This window comes from Coloeus monedula (genome assembly GCF_965178545.1).
Source record: "Coloeus monedula genome assembly, chromosome: 10".
Taxonomy (NCBI): Eukaryota; Metazoa; Chordata; class Aves; order Passeriformes; family Corvidae; genus Coloeus; species Coloeus monedula.
Window position 1 is genome coordinate 11,471,134 of NC_138790.1, and position 21,025 is coordinate 11,492,158.

At 37.5% G+C, this 21,025-nt stretch overlaps 2 protein-coding genes and 2 long non-coding RNA genes across 9 annotated transcripts in view; 3 read left to right on the plus strand and 1 right to left on the minus strand.

The window, feature by feature from the left end:
• The window catches only part of TRPC1 (transient receptor potential cation channel subfamily C member 1), a 35,286-nt gene extending 21,746 nt beyond the window's left edge, over positions 1–13,540 (plus strand). For 3 of the 4 annotated variants that reach the window (XM_082287751.1, XM_082287753.1, XM_082287754.1), the window contains 4 exons: positions 29–187; positions 5,485–5,619; positions 9,427–9,555; positions 13,429–13,540. The gene's annotated coding sequence lies outside the window, so the exon portion shown is untranslated. Of the gene's footprint in view, positions 1–28; positions 188–5,484; positions 5,621–9,426; positions 9,556–13,428 lie in introns of those variants that run through there. The other variant, XM_082287752.1, reaches the window with a different exon arrangement.
• The window catches only part of PCOLCE2 (procollagen C-endopeptidase enhancer 2), a gene marked incomplete at both ends in the record, with an annotated part of 22,292 nt that continues 1,267 nt past the window's right edge, over positions 1–21,025 (minus strand). Inside the window, 7 exons of the mRNA XM_082287755.1 lie at positions 1–137; positions 1,720–1,887; positions 3,882–3,965; positions 7,167–7,321; positions 8,599–8,735; positions 11,661–11,785; positions 13,405–13,660. Of these exons, the coding sequence (XP_082143881.1) occupies positions 1–137; positions 1,720–1,887; positions 3,882–3,965; positions 7,167–7,321; positions 8,599–8,735; positions 11,661–11,785; positions 13,405–13,660 (1,062 nt within the window). The remainder of the gene's footprint in view (positions 138–1,719; positions 1,888–3,881; positions 3,966–7,166; positions 7,322–8,598; positions 8,736–11,660; positions 11,786–13,404; positions 13,661–21,025) is intronic.
• LOC309576447 lies at positions 13,663–16,442 on the plus strand. Its single transcript, XR_014226684.1, has 3 exons — positions 13,663–13,766; positions 15,836–15,918; positions 16,012–16,442. It is a non-coding gene; the product is annotated as an uncharacterized lncRNA (long non-coding RNA).
• LOC309576446 overlaps positions 17,067–21,025 on the plus strand; it is a 22,063-nt gene continuing 18,104 nt past the window's right edge. For 2 of the 3 annotated variants that reach the window (XR_014226681.1, XR_014226682.1), the window contains exon 1: positions 17,067–20,017. This is a non-coding gene — a long non-coding RNA (uncharacterized lncRNA). The remainder of the gene's footprint in view (positions 20,018–21,025) is intronic. The other variant, XR_014226683.1, reaches the window with a different exon arrangement.

Here is a 21,025-nt window from a genome sequence, read left to right on the forward strand (position 1 = left end):
TCAATTTTGACATGTTTTGTTTTTCAAGGCATTTAGGATCTTTGAGTTCTTGGTCTTAAAACTCATGACAAAGCTGTTGGGAAAGACTTTGCCTCTACCATCTTCTTCTACCTGGCCCATGATGATGTAGTTTAAACCTACAAGAGAGAGAAAAGGATTACGAGACAGAAATCTGGGGCATCATTTAGTAAGTATAGTTCTTTACCTGTGGTTTCTGTTCATTTGCACTCTTTGTTACCAATGCCTTCTAACATTTTTTCCTTCCAACCTGCAGAATGTACTCCCTTACCCATCTTTGCCATGCTTGTTACACCACAAACTACAGTTACATAAAAATCAAGCAGATACACAGCTAAGTGTCTACTACTACATAATTAAATATATAGGAGATAGTTTTTAAATGTAGACTGTCAAGTGAGTCTGAAAGGCACTAGAAGTGTCTGTAAACACTGAGTAACCTAACCACTGTCACCCAGAGTGGAATGTGTCTTACTAATTTTGAATATTTTCACACTTGCTCATTGTGAAAGCTTGTGGGTTAATGCCCCTAAATGATAATGCACTTAAATCTTTTCATTCCCTTTCTCTCTCCAAAGATGTTAATATTGTCTAGATATATACAGAAGCATTCAAGCAAGGTGGGCTTAATGAGTGGTAAGACCTAGCTTCGGAGAATTCAATTGGATCTGTGTATTTTTATGCCTTAGAAGGGTTGGGGATTTGCAAGTCTTGGACTGGAAGGAATATAAAGGGATATAAACAGAAAAGTTCAGATATTAAGTAATAACTATTAAATAATTCATTGAGATTTAGGATGAGAAACGGAAGTGTGTGGTTTGGAGCCAGAAGTCTGCCTAAAAGGAGAGTTTGTTCCACCAAGGACATTACTATGTTTCCCAATGTGTAGTTTTCAGATAACTAAAGGCAAAAGCTAATTTCTGATAATGATTTTTCACTTTGTTACTGCCCACTTTGAATTAATATGCTTAAGCACTGGTAGTATCTAGAATGATATCAGAGGTTTTTTGATGCTTATTAAATTGACTGTTTCCTGCTGTAGCTCCATTTATAGTCTCACGTTCTACCTGTTTACTCATAAGGCAGAGCTAAAAATGGTTTTATTTTTTACTTAGTTACTTCAATGAAAAATACTCGCAGTATTTCTTGTAACACCTTTGCCACAATTAACTGCAATTTATGTTGGTTGGTCTCTGTATAATACTATTTAAAGTAGCTTTTAGCAGTACTGGCTGTTTACAGATACAAAGTGAGTTTAATGCTTTCAGGAGATACACAACAGTGGAACTTGTTGATTTCTGCCATTTCCTGTGAGATACTGCTCTGCTAGGTTTAGCAGGCTGTTGTCTTTCCCTTCTAAATAACTGTGTATGAAAACTAGCTCCAAAATACACACATATAAAAACAAAGTCTATCTCAGCTTCATTTGAGAGACCCAAATCAGATTTTACCTTTCATCACATGGCTTTTAAAGAAAAAATGTTTTTCAAACTCCTTTGATCTAAGTGAGCCTAATTCTTTTTCAGTAAAACAGAAAAATGCAATAAAACCCTGGTTATTTTGAATTGATTGTAATACTAACTGCTGATTATAGAAAAAACTGCTGTAATTCTATTGATTTTTGTGGCTATATTTCTAATAGTAGTTTATATAACTGTTACCTTTTATAAACACACAAAGCAGTTATTACTGTGTACTTACCTCTTCTGATGAGAGGACACTGCTTACACACAACAAGAATCTTGGCACTCATATTCTTGCCAGCTTGCTGGATTGCTAAATTTCCCTCCTTATATACATTAATGATGGATATTGTTGCATGCAGACTGCCAGCCCGCGTTACTGCTGTGATTACCATTCCAGTTATTACTGGAAGAAAAGACATTTGTTGTATTTGGTACATTTTTATTATTTTTACACATAAATTTTGAGGCATCATAAAAACTTATTAAGTATATTAGTCCCTAATAAGAAAACAAACAGTACTGGGAACATTTACTAAAAATATGAGTATCACTGCTAATAACTAACTCACTACTGTCAAATTTTGGTGGCACCAAATATGAAATTGTTCTACAATGTGTCAGTCTCTTGCAAGACCAGTTTGATTTCAGTTAAACAATACAATTTGATACTACTTTTAATGAGTCATTTTCAAATAGTGGAGAAGGTGAATTGAAACTCTTCTAGCAAAAATCTGAATTCACAGCTCTCTGACACTCCCAGGTGAGTAGCAGGGAATAGTTAACACCTTAAGAACTAGATTTTGATCTCTCTGAAGCCTGATACAAACTTGCTTATTTAATCTGAATGTAGTTACAGATTAGACCATCCTATCTCCCAAAGACCTCTCAGTATGAAAATCAAGATACTTTCTTTTCCCTAGGATAACTAAATTAACTTGTAAGCCATCTTTATTTATCAAAAGGAAATAGTAATGGGTATTAACAATTTGGTTTCTTCTCAGGTCATCTTTTTAAACCAGATATTACATCCTAGGATAAATTAGATCTTCAATTACCAAGTATGTACAGCCAGATTTATTTTACAAAACTGCATCATTCACATTTTGGGATTTTGTAAATGTTTGCATTATCTTCCTTTAATGCAGACCTTTTAATTAAATAGAATGTTCAATCATGAGAGAATTGCGGATGTTAAAGTGCTGGGTTTTGCAGCTATATTTCTAGAAACAATAAAATGAAATGCATGATGAAAGAGGAATAGTTATTATTTTCTAAAATCACGAAGTCTGCAAATAAACTTAGAATAAATCATATTCTATGAATGACAGACTTCTTATTCTTACTTTAGGATATGCTTGCATTCACAGTAGCATATAAAATATTTTTACTTTCACTTCTGTCATGGAAAAGACTGAAAAATGTCAAGTATTTGACAGAAGGTGGGAGAAGAGAATATGATTTATTACTGTGATGCTAGAGGAAAGAAACAAGCTTTATACAGTATCATTTACCATAAGCCACAAGAGCTGAGGTGTGGTCAGTAAGAGGAGATCATTTATGGTTTCGGTTTTTTCCCTGTTTCTTTTTGTGCTGGACCAGCCTGCACCAGTTGCAGATTAAAAGAGGCTGGTGGTCAAGGGTGGGAAGGGGCTGCCCTGAGTCCATCCTGACTCAGGGTACAGCCACAGCCCTCCACTGCTGCTTGGGCAACATCAGGCAAAGCTGCCCTCATATTCCTCAGACAGATTTCCTCAAATCTCATGGGATTAGCAGTGCAGTAACAGAGTCACATTAAAACAAACAAAGGGTGGTGGCAGGGAGTTTTCCCATCAAATTTCCAGGCATGTTATAGGGGATTAAAAAAAGCTTCCAGTATTAATATGGGAAAATACCCTGACATATAACTGAATAGATCAGCAGTGACAATGCCATCCTAATACACAGCAGACACCATTTTTCTTGATTGATTTATGTCTGTGTACAGATAGCAGTGCTTAAAAGCTTCATTCCTTCTAATTTCTTGTCAAATTATTTTGGAAATCTATACACTGAATTGTGGAACAGTCAGCAGGTGCAGCATAACATGTATTGGCTGGTTACAGAAAATGGACATGACAATACAGTAACTGAATTGATGAATCCTGCAGTTCTCTTACATTGCCATTTGCTTTTCAGATTGAGAAAGTTTGTCTCAGATATCTGTGCAGTGCCTATTTCAGGGTATCACCAAGAATGTACTGAATGAAACACAGATAGTAATGTCAGATACATACATGAGGTGGTGTAAAAATACAGCCTATATATTAATGTTAACTCAGAACTACATCTGGTAAAATTTCCTTGACTCTAAAAACACAGTAGAAAATAAATTATTAAAAAGAAACTTTGCTCCCTTACCAAAGTTGCTTGAACAATAATTGCTTTCCAGTGTCCCACTCCTTTTACACTTCTGCTGGCACAGGGCAACTGTAGGTTTCACAACTTTTTGAAGAGCAAAAAGTAAATTGAAATTGAAATGAAGCATTTGATACAAATGCAAAGCACTATGTTTTAAAAAAGACAAGAAGAAAGATGAATAATCCTGATGTATACATGAACTAGACCTGGCATTTCATGGGATGAACACAGTAGCAATATGCCTTTTCTCTGCTGTCACCTCCATTTCATCCCCTTTTCAGGTGTCTCAGCTGTGTCTGTTCTAGTGACCTGAGAGAATGGGATGTTACACAAGATTTGCATGGGATCTTAAATCTGTAACTCACTGCTGTTGCCATACAGCCCTAGTAGAACACTTGAAGTATCACAACATGATATTACAGTAACGCTTCCGAGGGAGGGGGTGGCCTTTTATTGGAAATTACTGCACTGTGGTGAAAGGGATCAGAGTTCAAATTCCTGACCTTTTTTCCCCAAATTTTTCACATAGCTTCATGTCAGGTAGTGCTGCATAGTTTTTCTTCATGACAATTTGAAACACAATGTTTGAAGTATGTATTTAACATTAGGGTTTGACATTTCCTTTCTGAAATGGAATGCTTTTTTTATAAACAACTGAATACACTTGGCATCTTTTTCCTGCTTGGGTGGATGTTCATCATCTCTGTATGTCATTCTATGTAACCTGTTGGGATGCAGTACTTTAAGGCTTTTAAGTCCTTTTCAAATTGGTTTGGAATTGGTCAGTGACATATTTGTTGGAAACATGGAGGTGACACTGACAGATTTTAAAAAAACCCACAGATCCCTATATAGCCCTAATTTCCAAGAAAAACTAAATTAGTTATGACAAGTATTTTTGCAGTTTACTTTTTTTTAGAACGGAGAATTTTGAGAATGTTTTATTCAGCCTATATTTTTTGAAAAAGAACTTCTGACTAATTTTCAATCAGTAATTTATACTTTTATACTTGTACTTCTTTTTAATTGAATTGAGTCTTTATATAATTTTCCAAGTTTCTAAGAATGAACGAAATTATATCAAAATTACTTTGTTTTTAGTGCAATGACCATGACTGTTGGAAGATCTGCACTGTTCATCATTTTGCCTTTCAAATCCAAAGTTTAAAGGTTGGGCTTCATATTTTTGTATTTATTTTGGGTTGGCTTGTTTCTTTTTAAAGAACAAGTTACTATGTCAATGGTACAGGTCAGACAAGTGCTTCCTATCTCAATGCTACACAAAGCACACCAAAATTTAAGAATTTAATGTTCCTTGAGCGTTTCAAGTTAGTGTCCATAGTAGGAGGGTAGGAAATCCAGCAGGTAGATGAGTTCCAGGCACATGCCAGCATGGTAGCTGCTAAAAATTTATTGAGGTGCTCTGATTTTTCTAAGTTTAAAATTGGGATTGTGCATTACAAAATATTTGTTTGGTCCTTTTAGGGCACTTTTTTTTCTTTCTTCTGCTTTTTTTTAATTTTTTTTTTTTTTAGTTTAATAAATTTTGCTTGGTGACCAACTTTGCTATGGTTTTTCAGTAGAGGCTGTCTCTGTTTGTAAGGTACTTTAGCAAAACGTGAACTGGAGAAGAACTGAAATAGAAGTTCAGTTGTCTACCACGTCTCATGTAGCCACACTGACAGGAAAATGCATGACTTGATCCAATGATATAAGGAAGTCAATTACCTCACCACAGGTATTGGATTAATCTTCATTACTTTTACAAATGTATTTATAGCATTTATTTATTTCTGCAAGTACTAATATTTTTATGTTACATAAAGATTGACGTAATTCTTGAAAGAGCCTACTAAAGTTTAATATTTTATTCATGCCTGGAGTTCTGTGCAAGTTTAAACAGATCTGATTTGCAAGATAATAAGCTGAGTTTATTTGAACTGGACACTTTGGAATGCCAATAATTGCTCAGAAATGTAACTAAACTGTAGAGGTTTGGTTTGCTTTGGTTTGTTTTGAAGATCAGAAATGCCTACCCTGTGCAAAACTGATCAGACCTTGAAAGGACTTCTTATTTCTGTCTGCCTGACAAGTCTTTTTGAACACCTTCCCTCTGTTGTCCTCTCTCAGATGAATCTGCATGTTTTTATTTTCTAACACTGATGTTGTCATGAAAATTGATTTGGAGTTAATTGGTACAGTTCACCTCTCTTGGCTGAGCACAGCACAGGGTTATTGACAGCCTGGGTTACTTGAGACCAAGTGTTTGAACCAACAACTTTGTTAAGAAGTGCTTTAGAGTGAAAAAGAATTGAATTATTTAGAGTAAGAGTCACATAATAATGATTTACAGGTCATTATGGTTTCATTTTTATAATGTTTATTTTAATCTATTTTAAATGCCTTCATTAGCAGTATTTAAGCACCACAGCTTCTTGGTTTCCTGCTGACAAGCCATCACTGCCCTGACTTTTGATGTGTTTTAAGTACAAATCAGGTTATGTCTTGGAAAAACATCATAAATAATTTGGTTTTCTCCTATAATTGTATCTGAAATCTCTCACATTCAGGTTATAGAAATTCTGAGTTTATCCCCTCAGTATCTCAGTAATGAGGTATTTTTGGTGATACCTTCAGAGAAATCCAACTCTGATCTTTCATACATGCTGTCTAGTCTTAAATATAAAAGGACACTTATTTTTAGTGAGACATATTTCTCTGTAAGTTCCAATCCCTGAATATTTTCAAATAAAAATTATTCTTGGAGAGTGTCATATTGACAGGGTGTTGACAGAACCTGAAGAGGGTTCAGGTGGCTTCCGTACCAATTTTGCTTGATCTTAATAACTATATGAAGAAAAATACAGTAAGATTTTTACATATCAACTTGTATAGGAGAAAGAGTTCCTTTAAATAAAACTATTTCCTGAAATATTCGGAACTTCTTATTCAAATGAAATTTGCTTGTCCATTCTTCTACGGAATGTGTTAGTTCACTGCCCAAAATTGAGAAGAGACAGGAAAATTTTCTCAGATTGAGTAAGTTACTCTTATACTGAACTCTTGCCTGGATAGATTGCATTTCAATATGTTAAGTAGATTCTCCCTTGAATATATTATGGTACTCCCTTGAGTGTATTAATTTTAATTAATTCCTTCAACATTTGAAATACTAACAAACCATAAACATGTGATTTTTAGCATATTTTCTATTTTGTATTTCTGTAACTCTCTCCTGGAATAATTAATTTTTCTAAGAAATGAAATAAAGCCAGTAAGACTTACTTGAGGTAGCAGGGACTGTTGTGGTTGTAGGCGGAACTGTAGTTGTGGGTAACTTTTTTGGTCTAAATTTATAATGGCCAATAAAACCATCAGCTGTTAAGCTTAAATCAGATAAAAACTGAACAAGCAACTCATTTTTCTCAGACAGAATAGGCCTAAAATAGAAAAAGAAAATATTTCCATTCTTTTGGATGTCAAAGCCAAAAAGCATTAATAACATTCTTTTAAAATACAAAAAATACTCCAGACTACTACTGAAAGATATGTGGTTCTTTGCTGGCATGTCACACACTGGTGTTTTGAGGATGAAACTCATTTCCATACATCACCTAAAACTCTTGATTCCTGAAGTTTATGTCAATATGAGTATTGTTAAGTTCTTCTGTGTGAATCTACTGCAGACTTCACTTCCATAAAATGGAAGTGGTCAGATTAGGAAAGTAGGAAAATACATTGAAGAAATCCTCAGTACACAGGGGAAGTAAGTAAATGTTTGGTTTTTTTAAAAATTTGGTTTTGTTTAATGAAAAAGATACTGCACAGTTGGAAGGGCCTATGAAAAATCATGCAGTATTGGATTCTGCAACTCTTCGACAAACCCACCAAAAATAAAATGGTTTGGGTTATTATTTCTGTGGGCTCACTTTTTGTTAATGATTGGATTTGATTATTAAGGACTTCTTCAAAACACTTAATGAGGTCTTTGAAGTAAAAACTTGTCATCATTTCCCATTTTTTGGGCAGATTTTCAGAAATCAGTTTACTCTGATGGCAGAGTCTGACATAACCAAAAGTAAGGGGCTGGTTAACTGGAATTCTCTGGATTTACAGCTGCCATGGTGGTTGCCCAGACTAGACTTTCCTCGCTGCAGTATTGACACAGCCTGTGGACATAGGAGGGCACTGATTTATCAGCTGCCAACAGCTTTTTTCTGCTTCCTGAACACCAGGACTATAAGGCCAAATCTGAAAAATCTGTCCCAGTCTGTGTATCCTGTCTTTTTAAAAAGTGGCTGAGAGGAAAATGAGTCAGATAAAGTGAGGAATGAGCCAAGGGGCTAGAGAGGTCAGCTGGATCCTTGTACTTCAGTATCTATAATGAAAACATACATATTATGTTAATGTTCAGCTACCATTACTATTGGTGCTTTATCAATAGCATTGGGATTAGCATTGGTGTTGTTAGACAGTGGTCTGATGAGGCTCGTGGGACAGGAGACAACACGGGTTGGAGCCAGGGTTAGTCATGGAGAGAGAGAATAGAGAAAACGTAGAGAGAGACAAGATACTAAGCAATTTCTAGATGTTCAGTTGGAGGTAAAAAATGCCATGTTTAATTTAAATAATAAAATCTTTTAGAAGCTTAGTACAAAACTGTTAGCAAAATGACACATAGTGGTAGTGAAGTTCACAATTAAAGGAAGTTACTTACGCTGGTGGACTGTCTCCACAGTACTTCCCAATTCTTTTAGCATCATTGATTTCCCCACCATTAAACACTGCAACATAGTCATATCTGCAGTAGTTGTCTCTCTCCACATCAAACTTCTCGAACTTCAATTCTATTAGCTAAAGGGAAAATGGAAATAACTCATTAAGGTTTTGACATGCAGAATTTATTAATACTTCTTGTAGTAAATGACATCTTCATATGAAGTACTATTTAATTTTTCTTTCTATAAAGGAAAATTCCTTAATCCACTTAATTGTAAAGTATTTTAATCCACATGGCCTCTCCAACTAATAGTTCAGCGTATGACTCTAATATTCTGTAAAATGTTTTCTTCTCAAATGTATGCAAGTAGCTTCTGATAGTTATTTTTCTGAGTGAATTATAGTAGGTGTTAGGTGTTACAATGCTCTTAAAATAACTACAGCCAAATGTAAACGACAGAAAAGGGGCTTTTAATGTCATTGCATCATTCAAGATATGCTAAAGAAAAAGCAAAGGCAACATTGATACGAGCCATTTCACTGACTTCATTAACAGCACGGCCTGAATCACTGTGGTTGCCAATGCTGTGTATACGTGATGCAGAATTAAAAACATTAGAAATTAAAATGTTGATAAAAAGAAAATTAGCACATAGTAAGACTAAACTCAAGAGAAAGTAAGTACTTAAAAGAATTGTGTTTCCATGTCAGATTTCCATAATTGTTGAGGCTTTACAAGTCATAAATGAGAACTAGTATAACTCTGGTATTTCCAGTACTTATGCTTATCTCCAGTGACTTTTATTTATGGAATTTTCTACTTAAGGAAGAAAAACAATGTACAAGAAAACAGAAATGGAATCTACTACTCTGAAATGAAGTCCTACAGAATGACTCTGTCAGTCATATGTGGCAAGGAAAGGAAACACAGCCTAACTGCTGCACGGAAACCGAGGTAATATATGCATTTAGGTTGCTTCTTTAGATGAAGCACAAGAGTATTTAAATCACCTTCCCATAAATAGCACAAATAAGTTGAATGACAACACTGATTTGTGTTGACTGTCGATCAACCTTTTTAAAGGTCTGACTCAAAGAAAGATGGTATTAAATCTTCTAAGACTGTACAAAGAAAAAGAAGTCATTTGTACATGGCATATACTTTATTTGATTTACTGACGTAGTAATGATAGCCTGTTATCACCTGATGTGTTAGTTTTGCTTGGATATAGTTTTCCACTATTAAGATGTTTAAGGCATAATTTTGTTTCCCATAAAGTAACCTTGGGGGACTTGGTTTCAGAGATGACTAACAGGCTTGTTTCAAAACCCTCAGTATCATGATGAAAAAATGCACTTTAAATAGAATACTCATCTGAATAACATGCTTGTGATGAAAAAAGATGGTATAGAAAGAAGTAATGCAACTGGGAATGGAAATGCTAAATTTTTCCATAGCAGGCAAAAGAGCAGGCCATAATAACAACTTTACTATTGTTCAATAAGTGCACTTTGCACTAATAAGTATTTCATGGTAGAATAGAAGCTCCTCATAATCAGGTGAAGCTCCTTCATCTTCTGTAATAAATGAAGCAATTGGTTTGTATTTGAAGCAACAAAATAAGAGTGCCTTGTTTTATTGCTCACGTGCTTATGAAAGGCAAATAGAGACAATGGCACCTAAATTCTGGCAAATGGAAGACTGGGGAGCTTGTTATGGGCACTTGAAGAGAGATGCTTATTCACTACTTCATGGAAAATGGCTTTTGTCACTGTCAAAATTCTGCCTTTTTTCCATGCAAACAACCATTGTTGCAGTACATGAATAATATATATTTGGGAACAGGTAGATTTATGGAATAGAATCATCAAAAGGCACAGGATATAATGCTCTTATTTTTATGCCTATATAGCCTTTCTTAAATCTTCACTATGAGCTTAGGAAAAGTTCTTAGGCTTATTGAGAGACATTTGGAAAGAACCAAAGTAATCTGCAGTTTACAGATAAGGGTTTAAAAATCACTGCCTATCTATAGGATTGTTAAATGACCTGTATCTAGCAAACAAGGAATGTGGATTAAAAAGGACTACAGGAAAGACTAAGCTGACACACTGCTTCAGTTCAAGGGAGGAACTGTCTTGGTAAATGGAAAAGTAGGAAAGATCAGAAGAATATATTTATCTGGGGCAGCTTTTTTTATTTCAAGGATTAGTCATGAGCAGAAGAGGAAGAGGAAAGTTGTCTTTATATGTAAATGAATTTTAAAAGCTGGATGTGGCAAGAAAAGCAACCTACCAAACATGCTTGTCAACCAAAATATTCAATCATTGTAGACCTCCTGCTAAGATACAGAGCAGATGGCTCAGTGGCAACCAGAAAATGTGCAGCTAGGATTGAGATTAGCCCTACAGTGTAGGGAACACACTTGTATTTGCCATGCATGGCACAAGAGCCCTCTCAGTCTGTTGTCACATCTCCTCAGGTCTTAATGAAGTGGTAACATATGCTCTCATAGCATCTGGCTAATTAAGCAAGCATGTTATGTGGAGCCTTCAAAAAAAAAAGAAAGAAACAAACTGCTTTTAATAAACTCATCAGCTCTACCTGGGTACCTCAATAATAAACTGCAGCAACACCAAAAATGCTCAAATGTTGTTAGACTTAAATGCAGTACTGATCATCATCATGTTTGGTGCTGAGATGATCACCTGCCCTAACTTAATTTGCATGGTATTTTTTAAATTAGCAAAAAAACTTTTAAACCCCCCTGGTTTAAAAGCCTCACCAATCACAGAAGCTTTAATGGGTTTCATTTAGGGGAGAATACTAGAGCATGGCCCTGCTGAGGAAGCACAGGAGCCACGGGGACGAGACAGGAGAGGAAGGTGGGGTGGTCGGAGCGTAGCTGTGCCTGTGCTCGCTGCCCCTGCCCAGCCTGGTATCAGCCAGGTGGCATTGCAGTATCCCAGGGCAGCGCGGGCAGCCGGCTGCTCTGAGGTGTTGGTCCCTGCAGGCACTGGAAGCTGAGCTGTGCCAGCAGGGCGATGGCAGCGCCTTACCTGGTTCTTCGGGGCCACGATGTGCCAGGAACAGGTGACTCCCGCGGGGTAGTCCCGCTCTGGCCAGTTGGGCGTGTGAAAGGAGCCCGATGGCTTCTCCAGTCGTCCCCCGCAGTACTGGTCCCCTGCAATGCAGCACAGCGCGCTGCCCTGAGCACGGCGGGAGCGGGAGCTGGGGCCGCCCCGAGGTGCTGCAGGGCCTCGCTGAGGGAGCCCGGCCGCCGCTGCCACAGCCCCACCACAGACACGGCCGAGCTGGGGGCACCTCTGGGAAAACACAGTTAATAAAGGGCAGCAAAACAAAGAGAGAGGAGCATTCCTGCAAATACTGGGGCTGGAGGAGGAGGAGAAGCCGGAGGTACTGGACTAGCCATCCCCGCAGCCCATGGGGCAGCAGTGGTGGGGCTGACAGGCATTCCCAAAGGAACTGCAGCCTGTGGTGTTCTTGATGGAGAAAGGTCTTTTTCTTCCTCTCCTGCCCTCGGTTCCAAATTAAAGAACTCCATCAGGTATGTAATCCTTATTTACAATATTATTATGAACCTTCTTGATTAAATTAACTGTATTGGGTCACAGTTATTTAATATATCTTTCAAGAAATCATTGACACAAGGTTACAACTTGAAGGGCTGATAAATTACTCATCACCTGCACTGTGTCTGCCCAACAATCTGTCTAGTCTGATATTATCCAATAGCAAAAACCTTGAAAAAGAGTCACTAACTAGGGCAGTACCACCTCCTTCTGACCTCCCAGCCTCTCACTGGTCATACTCTTCCCAAGCACCAGGCAATGCCTTTATGTTTAATAATACCTGATGAATTTTGCTTTGATATGTTTTTGTAAGTGTTTTTAAACCAGGGTAGAAATGGGCAATCCACAATATCCCCTGGCACAGCATTCTACCTCTGGGTCACAGAGAAAAAGCTCCCTCTCCTTTCCTTCGCAGTCATTTGCTTGTCTGGTTTTTATATCGGAAGAGATGGACTGTGGTCCCCATTCACCTTCTCCATACCAGTCATGATTTTAAAGCCCTCTCCTACAGTCCCTTTGACCTTCTCTTTTCCAGCATGAAGAAGTTCATGCTGTGCAGTTGATCTTTGTGTATGTGATGTTCTTTTAACTCTATCATACTTGTTGTCTCTGATTCCTTCTGATAATTTTATCATATTCAGTTCTGAGATGGGAACATCAGAAAGGCACACTTTATTCAAGATGTACATGCATTATGGATTTATAATGGCATAATTTTTTGTTGTTATTGTTTGGTCTTTATTTTATTTTGTAAAAATTTTAAGTTTCTGTTTCTTTTTTGATACCTATTAAGCACTGGATTGATGCTCAGCTACTGTTTTCATAAATCATCTATTTTAAACCTAACATCTCATTCCAAAACAGTAACAGTCCAGAACCTGCTGTACTGTACACAAAGTTAGGGTGTTTTCCCCTTTTTTGCAACATTTATCTATATTGAATTTCATCTGCCCTTTTAATGACTAGCTATTGCCAGTTTACTACTAGGCACAGTTCTTCCACTACTCAGACTAGTCAGCCTTTCTCTTTACTACTTGATTAACTACGATGGCTAAACAGTTACACTTTGCTAAGCAATGTAATTAATAAATATGTTGAATAGCACATCCTTAATATCTCTGGCACCACATCTTTTTAAGCAATAATGTGGCTCTGCACAGAGCTGTACAGTTATATTTGTCTTTAGCACATATAATGAATGGTTAATTACCTCTTTCATGTGGTTCTGCTGCAGAAAACTTTGCAATGAATCCACTTCCAGCAGTATTGGCATCTGAAGTCATCTGCACCAACATTTTATTGCTGCTGGATACAAGGGCACCTGGTTTCACAGTACCACAGAACCTGCCGATGCGCTGTCCGTTGGCATGGCCATTGTATATATCCACAAAATCATATCGGCACAGATTGTCACTTTCCAGGTCTAAATATCGAAAAGAAAGAACCACCACTTTTCCCTCTGGGACCTGCAGAGAGAGGGAAGGATGGAGAAATGCATCTGGATGTGTGACCACATGTCTATTGCATCCCACTGTTTGCATGACTGTTTTCACACCCTTCACTTCCTCTCAGGTAAGCTCTGTCTGTCAACTGTATTCCAGGCAAAGCAGTTTTTGAAGTAACTTGGACCAATCCTAAATACAAAGCTCTGGCCATCTCTTGCTATTATCTTATTTCTGATCCAGAGTATCCTCTAGGCTCATGCAGTTAATTATAAACCAGTTCAGCTTGCCGTGTTTCTATTATTTTCTGCTGAAAGTATGGAATCAGCCATGCAGCTCCCTGTCACCAAGTAAGGTGAGGAGGATGAGATTAATATGAAAAAAGCATGGAACAAGCAATTTACTATTTTAAACAAACAAAATGGCATCTCTTTCTGATTTGTGTTACCAAGTTTCATAGTTTGAAGGATGTTTTTTATTTACTGACACACAGATTTATAAATAAAAATGGAAACTTTACAGCTAACTGTACAACCCTAATATTTAGTTACTGTAGTGGCTGCAGTGAAAGAATTATATTTGGGAAGACAACTATAAACAGAGAATTCAAAAGAACCATTAGTGGGTGTCTTCAATATAGAAGAGAGCTTTGTTTTCTGAAACATCTGAGGAAACATCAGACAGGGCAAATCTTCTTACATGTCTGCATCTGTGGACATTGCAAAAGAGACAAGTACAGGGAAGGATGTAAATTAAGAGAACATAATAGTTTACAAAGAGGAGAACATTTCCTGGGATACAGTTACAAGCTTTTAAGAGAAAAAGCAGCATACTGAGAAGTGAAAACTATTCTAATAAAGCACTTAATGCTGTGTAGCAGAACCAGAAGAAGGGAAACAGTATTTTAAAGTATAGAGGGACCCTAGACAGGCAAGTGTAATTATCTTCATTCAATCCATATCATGGTAGAGTGGTTAGCTATTAAAATAATTGCAGCTGTTCTGCTTTACTGAGACACTACTATAATTTTCTGCTTTAAACACACACTTAATATATCTGCATTAAGTTCATATTTAAGCCATGTTATTTAAGAGTTCATGAATTTTTTTCATTCCTTAATAGCGACTCATTTTAAAACACTGGTTCGAAATAAACTAAAACTAAACTGTTCCTATATGAAATTGTCAAACTTTTCTTACATTGAGTCTCAACAGTTAAAAATTGCTTGTCAAGTATAGATGGAAGTGCTATAAATGAAAGTGACTGCTTAACCCACAGAAGATACTAATAGCGGCAGCATTTCTAGATGTACTGAAAAATGTGCTGTAGGTGTGTTCAGGTTACTCATTCCCTCATACTCATTCATAAAAGCAGCTGCTTTTATGTCCAGTGTTGATACTGATCCTGCAGCAGGACAGACTTCTGCTTGAGCTGTTCTCAGCTGCCCAGGTTCCATGTGCACACCGGCTGACCAGCTCCACTGCAGTTCCTGCTGCTGGTTTCAGAGTATTTTCCTTTTAAGTTCAAAGTTCTCTCAAAAATGCATTCAGGTCCCCTGTGCTGATACACATCGCTGCTACTACTACATCAAAACCACAACTCATCTAATCTTGAATTTATTCCTTGAATCACTGCTCTCATATCTAAATCTCTTACTGCATTCACTTGCCTTCTTGTCTGAATCACTAAGGACCATTGATGCATGGTCATTTTAACAGAAAATGAGCTAAAATGAACTTGGTATTCCTGCCAGAAGACCTGGATATTATTTATGGTTATGCTACAAACTCTGTGTGACTGGACAACTCAGTTCAGAAATGCTGACACTAAAATTAGTTAGATAAAGTCAAATTTAGGGAGTTAGATTACAGAAGCCTTTTTTCCAGAAATATGTATGTAAAATAGCCTATGGTCTTTTGGGGTGGAACAGTCATTTTCCTAAGTTTGTACAACTGGTACAACATGACGCAAAGGGGGTGACCTTTAAGGTCATCATGTTTTAAAGTAAACTATCATGCCTACAGTTAAGTTTGTCTAACATATTCCACAACAGCGTCTTGCAGCTTTGCCTAAAACTTGCCCATCTTTAATATGTTTCCCCTTTTCCCTCCTGTTTTCGAAAGCTGAGCAGAATTTGCTCTAGCATATTAGATTAAACAGTTTTATCAATGCTTATGAGATTTTTCCCTACTTTCTCAGCCTGAATTGCTTCTTTGAATATACCTGCTCTCTTCCAGAGTTTGAAGAAGGAAGTGGAAATGTGAGAGGTAGCTGGTTCTGGGGTAAGAAAAGGTCTTTTTGCTGTCCTTGTAGAGTTGCATTCAGATTTAGCCAAGTGGTTACCTCTCAGTAATGCTGATGGTTCTCACTGACAGCTCTGTTCCAGGAGTGCACAGACCCAGCACTGCTCTACTCACACCAGCCTCAAAGTGCTCACTCCTACCCCTGGATATTCCGCTCTCTCTGCTGCCCCACGGGGGACAGAGGGAACCAGGATGTGGAACAGACCCCTGCTCAGGAGGGAGAGGACACTGGCAAAGCTGCCAAACTCCGAACTGCAGACAGCCATTCACTCAAGTCTTAGGTTTTCTGGTTCACGGTATAAGTCATTCCGTGCAGTGTTGTGCTTCCTTCTCCTCTCTCCACCACTGGCTATACTATACAACATTACACTTTCTAATTATATTTCATTGTAGTTTTTAATCTCTGCTTCTGTCAGTTTAGTCTATTTGAACTTGGTCAAGACTGTTTCCCATAGATGTACTGACTTCTGTTTTATGAGTCTGTAAAAAAATGTGTAGGAAAAACTCAGCCACATGGTCATGAACATTTAACAAAGAGCCTACTGCAGGTTTTAGTTGTCAGAATAATCCTGCTCACATTCAGCTGAATTTGGGGAGGTAAGTCATTTAAAGAAATGTGGCAGGCCCTTAATTACAGTCACTACTTACTGCTATTACTTTATTTAAAAAATATACTTGCTTATTAAAATATTTGTCATTCACAAAAATAACAAATTTGTTCCAGTATGTAAATCAGTTAATTGTGATGTGAGTAGATGACAATCAGAAGTGCAGAGGATGGTGGCTCCACATTCTAGCAGCAGCTGTTCAAGTTTCTAGCTACTACCAAGAAATCTTGTGCTAAATACACGCATCTTTGCAAAACTGTACTTTTCTTTGATTTCTACCGTTTTGCTTTTTTAAATGTTGAAAACTAATGTGCTAAAATCTGCCAGTGTTTATCCCAGGACATTTAAAATATTGTTCCATGAGAAACACAGGGGAGCAAGAAAAGGCCCGCCTGACTCAGTATTGTTTACTCTGAGCCACATCTGAGCCTTGATGCAGTAAGAAGATGTGATACCTCAGAGGAAGAACTGGGAAGGAATTCAGCTCTTAAAATAAAAGAAAAAAAGAAGAGGGAGGAGTGAAAGGAAGAATGATGTGCTGCTTCGTCTGTAGGGTGTGCCTTATTTTTGTTTTATCCATCCAGCTAGTGTCTTTCAACAACAGAGGCACTTCATCCTCTCCTTGTCACGAAGAGGGCATACTCACTCTCTGCTTCCCTTCTTATTTTCTATCTTATTTTCTTATTTTCTATTTTCCCTTCTTATTCTCTATCAACTTATTTATGTTCAAAAATTATGATGCTAAACTCATGCAAAGGATGCCTTACTCCTATTAAAGGAGAAAGGAATTTTTAGAGGGAGTTTTTGTAGAGCTTAATTCCCTAAAATCATCTGTGTAGATTACTAACCTCTTCAAAAGGGCAGGATTACTCCATATATACAACACACCTCAAAATAAGGTCCTTAGCTTGTTTTTGGTTATCATTCATTCATTATCATTCATTGCAGATATTTCATATAATGTTAATCAAAGTTCAGTTACCTTTAAAGTAGTGAAGCTGTTTTTCTGTTGTTGTTCTGACAATACAAACCCCTCTTCATCAAAATTATGTGGTTTAGATTATTTACTTTGAAAATAATCTTTTTGGGGGAGAGAACCCCTTAAGTGCCAACTTTCATAAATATATTTTGCCTAACTTTTAAACCTGTGTTGGCTTGAATATATTTTGATATATGTTTAATACCAAAATGCTGATTGTATGTTTTGCTATAGCAGTCCTAGGTAGAGTTGAAAAACACATCAGCTACCTGCAAGACAAATGTATTATTTCTTTCTACTGAGAATCAATGTGGAAGTTATTTGGAGTTACAGCCTGGGAAGAACCATGATTTCTGCCTAGCTGCTTGTTCTCTAGCTCCAATTTTAAGAATTTGTATTAGCTTGCTCTTCCTGACAAGGGCACTAGATTTTGTTCATCTCTTTCTTTTCTGGCAATACAACCATGTGTAAAGATCTATTTTCTACTGGAAGGGCAGTTTTACAATGATATAGGAAAATGAATGCTTAAAACATAGAAAAAATTATTTAAAATATTCTGCTCCCTCAGGGCAGATTCCCAACTGCCCTGATAAGTAAATTTTTCAAACCTTGCTTACTGTCAGCAAACCTGCTGGAACGCAGCTCCTGAACCTATAAAAACATAACCTTACATAACTCTGACAGTTTTCAGTATTATTGTAGCACATAAAGTTGTTGGAGTTTTATGGGAACTAAGCAGTCTGCCAGATAAACACAGGACAGCAGTCCAGATTCTTGGACTATGTGACACATTTATGTGAGGTAATGGCCAAGAAGGATTACAGAGTATTAAAAGTAAGTGTATATGACATATTTTAGATAAAGCTATACACATTACTATAGGAAAGGAAATAGCTCTACAAATGACTTCTTAGCAAAGTCAGTGAAAAGCTGCTGGGTAGTCTGCCAGGGTAGTAATAGAACCACAAGCATGTGCTGAACACTTCTTAGAGCTCTTAGAATAGAGAAGCTGTTTTCTTTAGCCAGCTGAAAAAGTCCCAGTCTCTTGAAATAACAGAACTGAGTCAGAGAGACTCTTCCAGCTTTAGCAAACCAGTTGGAAAGATTTCAGATGATACCTGAATGCTACACTGCTTTATCGGTATTACCTGTAATGTTTTCTAAACCTATTTTCCTCTAAAGAATAAATTAGCTCTCATTCTGCCTCTCTGTGCATTTCTTGTGTAGATGATGAGATCCTGTAATTGAGAAAACAACAGCTTCGTGCTTCTCGTGACCCAGACACAAAGTGAATCAACGTCTCTTTCAGTCTTGCAGACTTGTCAGATCCTGCATTAGCAGAGTGTTTTCAGGAAGGTGTTCACAGCCCTTGGCTAAAACGGACAGGCAAAAAGTCTTAGTCACTTTCTAAGAGCAGATGCTAAACAAAGAAGACTAACAGTAACTACAGAGTATTTCTTCATGGCAGTGTAACTGGCTTTCTTACTTGGGTGCTATTGCAAGCTATTCTGAGCCTCAGCAGAATTTGGTGAAAGGATTTTGTTGCTTAAATTCAGACTAACCATACCCTTGAGTGTACTACTTTGTTGCAGTTTGGTAAACCATCGTCTTTTTTTTAAGAGAGTACAGGCTTAGTCTTGAAAGTTTTGTAGTCCTTGCCTTCCCTGCATCCTTCCTGCACACCCAAAAGACATAGAGTGTTCTACAGTTGATGGGGGAAAATAAATCAGCTTGGCTTAGTGAACAATATTGTTTAATGAAACAGGGGTTAAATGAGATGAGGGCACAAGCAAACCTGGACTACTCCAGTTGTGCAGCCCTTCTGTGGCTTTGAGCAAACTACAGAGGACAAGTAGGAGGCAGTCAAATGACAGCACAGCAGAAAACTGGGAGTCAGGGTGATCATGAAATGACAAAAGCCATCGAGTTCCTCCCATTGTCAAGAAAGCTCAAGTGCAGACACAGCTCTGCTACAGCTTTGGAGTAGTACTTCTCACCATGCCCAGACTAATCGGGATGCTGGCACCTTGTTAGCAACAGCCACATAAAGTCTGCAATGAAACCACTCTGTATGGACTTTCTAAGTACAATCATTTGTTCTTTTCCTCTATCCCCCATATGAAGGGCAGATACATGGCATGATTCAATAATTGTTTCTTTAGGGCTGCCTCCATTTGTTATCTAAGTTTTTTAATGGTAAAAACTTAATGCTGTTATAAGCAAAATTATTTTTTCCCCTCCAGATTCAATTTTAAACTTCTGAACATCTAATACTGAGTTATATAGGTAAACTAACTTTGGACATTTTTTCCCTTTTATTAAAGGCATGTGTGTATGATTCCAAATGCAACTTGCACCTGCTCTTCAGATTATGAGGTGGGCCATGCTGATTGCTGTCACCTTAGCCCCTCGATAGCAAGAAAGCAAGTTTATGGGCATATACCATGTTTCACATCAGACTCTTCTGGATGAGGTCAGACATGGATCAAAGGTAACCTCTAACTAGGCCCCAATAATAACACAACAGAAAGGTGCAGAAAGCAACTCTGCAGCTTCACTGGGATCTTTCATATATAATGATTAAAATCACATCACTCATTTGGTACGAGAGTTGTTTTAAACTGAACATTGTAAACAGATCAATGTCTCTTGCTTTGCGTCAGCATCTCTATAGTAGCAGGAAACAATTACCCTGTGATATCCTATTCTCCTGCCAACACTTAGCCTGTGATGCAGTCTTTGAACTGAAGTTGTCTTTAATGATCCTGTCAACACAAAGACTTATTTTTTTATATACTTATATTTATTTTTTCTGTAGGCCCAAATGTCAGAAGACTTCTTGGTGAACCGTGCCTAAAAAAGAGAGGCAATTTGGTGGGCAGTTTCAGAGGGTTTAATTTGTGCAGATGTGAGGAACAGTAATCATTCACTCACATCCCTTTCTCTGAGTCTGTGTATAAGGACATCCAGAACGGGAGTATTTAGTCCTAGTTGTTTCATGGAATCTGTTGTCCGTGAATATGATATCTCTGCCCTACAGTCTCATTTCAGCATCAAAACATTGATTGTACCACATGGTTCCATTTCACATGGTCATTTATAAATGTAACGACACTTCCCTACTGCTGTCGGCCTGCTGTATGACAGACTCCAGATGTCCTGGCTGGCAGAACACTGCTAACAGCACACTTCAAGCAAACCTTCCTGAATTTTTTGTGTTTGATTGAAACTTTTTACGTGTCTTCTTGCCAAGAAATTTTGCTTTTCGTGATCTCCACCTCAAACCTTTTCTTTGATAGAACTCACTGTTGCTTTCTGCAGTGGCAGGAAGGGGAGATGTTTGCTTAAAAGTGGGTTAAGTTAAAACAATTAGAGGTGCATCAGGGAAATCAATGAAAATTTGCTTCTGACATGAGGCAAGGCCAGTTCTATTTCAGCCACTATTATCATATTACATCAACCCTAAAAAGCTCCAGACAGTTGAGCTACTTTGAGTTAC